Source organism: Mesitornis unicolor, unplaced genomic scaffold (genome assembly GCF_000695765.1).
Source record: "Mesitornis unicolor isolate BGI_N332 unplaced genomic scaffold, ASM69576v1 scaffold16186, whole genome shotgun sequence".
Classification (NCBI taxonomy): domain Eukaryota; kingdom Metazoa; phylum Chordata; class Aves; order Mesitornithiformes; family Mesitornithidae; genus Mesitornis; species Mesitornis unicolor.
The window spans coordinates 38,791-46,099 of record NW_010190437.1 but is presented as its reverse complement, the minus strand read 5'-3'; the positions used below and the strand labels follow the sequence as shown (position 1 = coordinate 46,099).

Genomic DNA, 7,309 nt, shown 5'->3' with positions numbered 1-7,309 from the left:
GTTTTGTTCCTGTAAAGATTACTCTATTGATTTTGACCGTCTTTCTGGCTTGATTTTCCCGAGTCTGTACTGCGTATACTGATTTGCCAATGTACGCCTACAATCTGTTATTTCTGGGAGATGAACATAAATCACTTCCAAATGTCACCTATTTATTTGTCACCTGATACTGATAGATATTCCTGCACTGGATAATTTATGTATGCATACATGCATATATTAGAAGGTTTTCTTTGCAGAGAGAAAATAAACCAGAAAATTTTAAAACGTGTACTTAAGCTCTGCAGAACTGATTGAAAATATCTGCTTCCACTGCCCACTCAGTCTGCCAACGCTCTTTCTTCCTTACAGCAATAAAAAAATATTAACAATATTGTAACTGTAATTACTGTACACAGCATTAAATCAGATACCACCCACCAGCTGTCCCAAAAAAATGAGAGAAGTGGAAAACAGAATTATTTCTCTAGTTGTATGTGAGTTTGAGATGTATTTGAAACTGGGTTGTCCTCCCATGACCTTGTTTAATAGGACTGGCACTTGATGCGAATAGACTTTTTTTTCCTGTTTGCGTTGTAATTAATTTTTCTCCTTCATGGTTCATCCACTGTGCTGGTTTTCCAGCTAGTCATCTACATCTGTCGTATCAGAGGGTCAGCACAGTTACAGTGGGTACTGAGGACACTCCAAATTGGCAAATGGGATACAGTCAGGATTATTAATGTGGAAACTGGGTAAATAAGGAGTCATTTGCTTAAGTAATTTTGATAATTATTTTAAACTTAATTTTTGTTTTCGTAATGATATCCTTTGCTTATTTGTTTCTGTGGGAAACCAGCACCTCCATATACATGATTGCTGGCAAAGTTCATCACAGTCAGACAATCCCATTGCTTGACATAAGTTCGTCATCTGAAGAAGCTCAGCTGATAATACAGCAGCAATTTGCAGTCAGTGGTCAAGTATTTGGGGAATTTATTCATATATGGTTTGTTTATGCATTCATAGCTTGAGAGTGTTATACTTAGGGATTCCACCTGTTGATGCGCATGAATTAGTGTAAGAGTGCTAAATTACAGTAGCTTCTTAGATAATCTCATTGAAAGGAAAGTTTGGATCAGAAGTTAGATGGTTTTCTGTACAGAATATGTGCGTTCTCAGTTTATATTTATAGGGATGTTAAGGATGTAAGGTTCAGCGTGCTGTACCTTGATGCTAAAGGTTAAAAAGGTGCAGCACATTACTTTTCATTAAAGTCAGGAGGATCTTTAGACAACTGATCTAAAAAACGGTTTGTGTGCTTCTTGAGACAAGATTTGTCTTGCCTGTGGTGTAACTCAATTCTGTAATAGTCGGGCAGCTGTAACAGCCTATAACATGTACGATTCCTCTTTTGGTTTCGTGAATTTATTAGCCTCCATCCTATAACATGTACGATTCCTCTTTTGGTTTCATGAATTTATTAGCCTCCAAATATTCTGGTTGGAAAGACCTGACTTACATTTTCTCTCTTATCTGGGAATTTTCTTTCCCGTTACGTTGCTTTTGCAGGTCCCAGAAGCCATAAGAAAGTGCCAGCGAGCTGGAATTACAGTCCGCATGGTCACTGGGGACAACATCAACACAGCACGTGCCATTGCCATCAAATGTGGAATCATTCATCCAGGAGAAGACTTTCTCTGCCTTTGAAAGAGTTTAACAGAAGGATCCGAAATGAGAAGGGAGAGGTAATTAATACGCTACATCCATACATAATGTGATTATGTTATTAAAAAATAATGAGAACAGGAACACAGAAGTGTTTTTTTTCTCCTGCACTGATGAGTACCTCATGTCAGTAAAGACAACTTGGAGAGATTGCTGTTTCTTTGTACCGCTAGCCTTTTGCAATTCAAAAATGCAGTCTTTACTTATGATACGGAGCCACTATCAGTTTTGTGCTAGCCTAATTCGGCAGTTTTAGGAAACATAGCACTAGCCTGCAAGAAATCAAACCCAAGCACGTTCAAAGCAAGTTTGTTAGCGAGGAGGAGGAGGAACTCAACAGGAGTTTGCAGATCTGTCTCGTGAAATGCAGTCTGTACTGAGAACCAGCTCCTCTTGTTTCTTTGTTTTATACCACTTGATGCACTGCTGTAACCACTCTAATATAACTTAAACTACCCTTTGGAAGACTTTTAAGTCCTCATAAAAGATGGAGCTAACTTGGATTCAAATAGAAAAACACACTTTTACTTGTAAACGTGTTTGCTCAGCTTTGAGAAACTGCATTATCCTGTATCTAAAGTCAGGGTTCTGAGTGGAGTTACCCGTTAAGATGCTAAGAAAGGCTCATTGGATACTGTGGCAAAATTTACCTGTGTTACCCACTGGCTGACCCTTGGTAGTAGAAAACCTTGGCTTCATTTGCAGCATTGATGCCTGTTGTAATTTTTCTGTGCTTTTAAAGAGCAGTTGCAGATCTGAGTAGTGAAGTGAATCGTCCGACACATAAACACAAATCTATTTTGCATTTTGCTAATCACAGGCTAACAGTTTTACTGTCTTGGGGTTGTTGTTTCTTGTGGTCTCCCCCTCCAGATTGAGCAAGAGCGGATTGACAAAATCTGGCCAAAGCTTCGAGTGCTTGCTCGCTCATCTCCCACGGACAAACACACTTTGGTAAAAGGTGCGTGCACGCTACCTTGGGGGGTGTGTGTGAATTAAAGTCAAAGTTATTGAAGCATGCTCCGTGCATCGTTCACGTTGTAAAAAATTTACTGTTGCTAATATGTCTGAGTTCTTGCCTTTAACTGCACATCCATACATAATGCAAGGAAGTTTTCTTGGTAACCAAATCTCTTGTGTCTGTGTTCTACCTGGGCCTTCAAGTAGAAAGCCTGGTTGGCAGGAATAACAGCAATACCAATAACATGTCTGGCAAGTAGATGTAGGCAATCTCATATTTGCCTTGTGATTTTTAACTGGACTAGTACAGGGCTGTAGCTGGGAAGGGAAAATGTGTGTTTGCTGGTCAGAAATAAAATATTGGTGAGAAACAGGTTGTTCTCCATACAAACAAGAGGGGCAGAGGTTTTGTAGTCTTTGCCTATGCCTCTTTATGAAGAAAACAAGAACAAGCTCATTTAGAGTAAATCACGTCACTCAAGTGCATCTGTTCTCGGTTATTTTTGAAGAGTATTCCAAGATAAAAAAGCTTTCATGTTACAGTAGCAGAGATCCTGTAACTGGGAGCTGCCCTCTTTAGCACTACAGGAATGGAGATATGTATGCTAAGCCAATTCCATTTTCCTATAGGCTCCTAATTGTACGATTTGCATTGGCTTCCTTTTGATTTCTGGCTGTATTTTTAGAGTCTGGTTTTTGTCCTAGAAAAACTGCACCATACAAATTATATTCTCTTGCCATACTGTCTGCAGATGGAATGCTTCTTATAAAAGAGGGATTTGTTAGGAGTTTGCTGCATAAAGCCTTTTTCATCTGTAACTCTCACTTCTCGATGACGAAATCTTGCTCTGTTGACTTTGAAGCTCACACTTCAAAGACAGCTGATGAAATCAGAGAATTTCTGATCAGGGATAATACCATTCAGGCCATGATAAGACAGGGGGTTGGTGCAGGCAGAAGCCCCATTGGCAGATGGCTGTGGTTGCTGATGAAGAAAGAGCTGGATTATTTTCCTAAGGCCCTTGGAAGGCTGGGGGAACCCTTAGCAATTCTTGGAGGAGCCCAAGTTGAGGATAAGATCCAGCTGATCAGTTACATGTTTTCAGCTGCTTGACTACGTAAATAATAATTCCCATTTAGGTTGGAAGTAGTTTCTGGATCTATCCTTTTGGTACGGCCAGGTCTTATTGACATGACTCCATAAATGACTCATTACAAAGGCTTTTGAGCAGTAAGTAAGTTTTTTAAATGCCTGAATTACTTCAGAGCACAGAAATTGCATTGTGAAGATTGGATCAGTTGGGTTCTTTGGGGTTGGGACCAGTGTATGTGGAGAGCTCTGGAAGCACGGATCATTCAGAAGAACTAAGATACCTTGTAAGCCCTGGCATGGTGCACAAGAAGGGGCAGCTGGAGATGTGCTGCTGTTGCCTTCTCCAGGCACTCTTTAGACCAGTGGGCTCCAACGTGGGGTGCACACACATCAGGGACAATCCACTGGGATGCAGGAAGAAAAGAGATTTTTACCATTGTCAAACAGAATACTTTTAAGATAGTATTGATCTCATCTCTGTTTCATCCTTTCCTAATGCACGTTGTATAACGTGCATGAAATACATGTTCAGTAGTACCTATGTATAATTCATAAATAATACACATATTTTGGAGGTGTGTGCTCAAAAAGATTTTACTGATAGGTAAAAAGCTTTGGAAACCACTGGTTTGGATGACACAATGATTAGGTCCATGTGTCAGTTTTAAAACAGCATAAAGTTAGCTGAAGTCTCCTCACTTCCCTGGTCTTTGTAAAATATTGGCCTGTCACTCTTAGAGGATATGACTTGTACAGCCCAATAGTTTATTTGTTTCAGAAACACACAACAAACAATTTGTGTTTCATTAAGTGGATTAAATACGTCCCCTGGGAATAACTCATTTGAGTCATTCAGGATTTTCCCTGAAGAGAAACATGAAACCTTTGCCAGAGAGAATGAAATTAATAAAGAGCTGAAGCAAAATAAGCCACAAATGATTGATGGTTTATAGCATATGCACTTTGACAATCCAGAAGATATTCACTGCTGCTGAATGCCTTATGCAACTAATACAATTAATGTTTTAAAGATGTGGCAAGGTCAAATGGTAGAGCACTTACGTATCTAAGGAAGTTCGAGAACAACACTGTGGAAAGTCATGGTGGAATTTTTTGGCTGGTAATACTCCAGGGGCCACTAGAAGTTACAAGAAACTATTTAAATGTTCACTAGTTTGGGGCTTCTTGTTAGAATGTTATGTTTTTCTCAGACACTTGAGGGATCAAGAGGCTTTTCTTCTCTTTGATGTATTCTATCTGCTCTAGGGTAAAAACACACATCACAAAATAAACTTTTTTTATATTTAATTTTTAATGACCTACAGCTGCTGGAGGGAATATTTTTTTTCTCCTTAACATAGCACTGTCCCACCCAGCAAAAGGATCCTTTTTATTTTGCATTTTTGTTTTTACTGCTGCTAAGGGATTAGAGAAAGGTATGGTTCAGCATTTCAGGCTGGGCAGGCAGTTTCTCTCAGATATTTATGACTTTGAAGTAGGGGTAGATTGAATAAAAACCAAAGGAAAATAAAGAGGTCAGACTGGTTTATCATCTCGGGTTGTTTCAGCCTGAAAGACAATTTCTTATGGATTTGATGGCATCCATAAGTATTGTTTCCTAATTTTTACCCTCTTTCAAAATACGACAAATAAAACTACGTATCATTTATACTGACACGTCCTTATAACTTTATTGCTGACATACTTCAATATTGTCATATTGGTTTTGAAAATACTATGGGAAGCAACTGTTTAGTACAAGTGGGAAATATCATCATCTTATCAGAAGGTACAGAGGAGGTCAAATCAATACTCAGTTTACCAGTGAAAGCAGCTGTGCTTTCCAAGATGTTTAACTTAGGCTGGAGTTATTTTTCTGTGATGTTAAAAGTAACTATTGTATTTTTAGATAAGGCTGATATGTTGATAAGGAGAAATGGGACTTTAAAGAAGAAAGATTTTTATTAGTGAAATATTTCAAATTTTATTCATGGGATAGGTTTATATTCATGACCTCATTAATGTGGACATACCCTGAGACTCAGTAGGAAAGTATATTAATTGAAATTCTGCAATTAAATAGCAGCATTTTGCAGACTGGAAGTAGTTTTGATTTCCACTTGAGGGAATGCTTTAATTTTCATCCAAATTCATACAAGGAAATATTTAGAAAGTTGACCCGTTCCATGGACTAAGAAGTTAACCAAGTCTTCCCTGAACTGTTGAACATAAAAATAGCTTAAAGGAAGCGGGATGTGCTCTCTAAATACCACTTAGGTCTCTGTAGTCTGTGTTAAGTGCAGTTCTGTGGGATGCTCTGATGCCTTCAAGGTTCCCCTTTAGTGTTTCAGTTTTATAATATCAAGCATATTTGTGGAGCATCCTTAATACAGAAACCCATGCACTTCAGCCGTGTTCTCTGCCAGTGCAGTACAGTGGAGCACTATTCACTTAACAACTACCAATGCTGTCTGTGATGCTGTATAAAACACTTCTGTATTGATCTTTAAAGCTCTATTCTTGCACATATTTAAGCATGTAACTAAAGGGAATTTAAGATTTCTCTTTCCGACAGGCTTTCTAAATTCTTGTTAAATTAGCAGGGAGCTTCCAAAAGTTTAGAAATATTCGAAACTAATCTGAACAGAACATGCCGATGAAAATATATTACTGCATCTATGTCTAGCCTGTCAAAGAAATAGAAATACATGTTGGCATATGGGATGATCAACTGCCCTGCATCAATAACACCTGAATTGGTGGGCATCTTTGAAATGCTTTATTGTAATTAAGGCTTTCCTGTCTTGAGTTATTGAGACAGAAGGAAGTGTTTAAATCAGGAATGTTTCCTCCCAGAACCAGCAGTTTCTTACTGATGCAACTCTAAGGGTGACGGTGCAAGTAAGAATTGTTGGAACGAAGCGACATCTGCTCTGCAGTAAAGGGAGAACTTGGGGCTATGCTCAGTGGTTTTGATCTGAGCCATGAGTACAGATAGCTCCTTGTAAAAGACATGGGAGACACGTTGTTGGTTAATACTCCTTATATTGTTATCCTGAGTGGATTGGATGTAACGCTTGCTTGATGTTAGATGGCAGGCAGCTGGCAGATACAGGATGTATTTCGCTTTCAGCTGTGTATGCAGCACTGGTACCTTTGCTAGCAAGCTTGTGCATATAGTGCCTATGCTCAGTGGTTTTGATCTGAGCCATGAGTACAGATAGCTCCTTGTAAAAGACATGGGAGACACGTTGTTGGTTAATACTCCTTATATTGTTATCCTGAGTGGATTGGATGTAACGCTTGCTTGATGTTAGATGGCAGGCAGCTGGCAGATACAGGATGTATTTCGCTTTCAGCTGTGTATGCAGCACTTGCTTTGCTAGCAAGCTTGTGCGTATAGTGCCCCCCACGACAGCTACACTTAGTTGTTTTAAAGATGATCTTTTCCCTCATCAGAAACAAGCTGGTTGCTCTGAAAAACATCTGCCTTATGCAAGCTTCATGACTCCTCCCCAGATTCCTGCAGCATCGGGGGAAGCTGTGTGT

The 7,309-nt window shown here is 39.1% G+C and overlaps 1 protein-coding gene across 1 annotated transcript in view; it reads left to right on the top strand.

The window, feature by feature from the left end:
• The first annotated feature begins 851 nt into the window (after positions 1-851).
• LOC104542185 (plasma membrane calcium-transporting ATPase 2-like) overlaps positions 852-7,309 on the top strand; it is a 44,677-nt gene continuing 38,219 nt past the window's right edge. Inside the window, 4 exon segments of the mRNA XM_010186406.1 lie at positions 852-962; positions 1,552-1,684; positions 1,687-1,727; positions 2,581-2,668. Coding sequence (XP_010184708.1) covers positions 852-962; positions 1,552-1,684; positions 1,687-1,727; positions 2,581-2,668 — 373 coding nt within the window.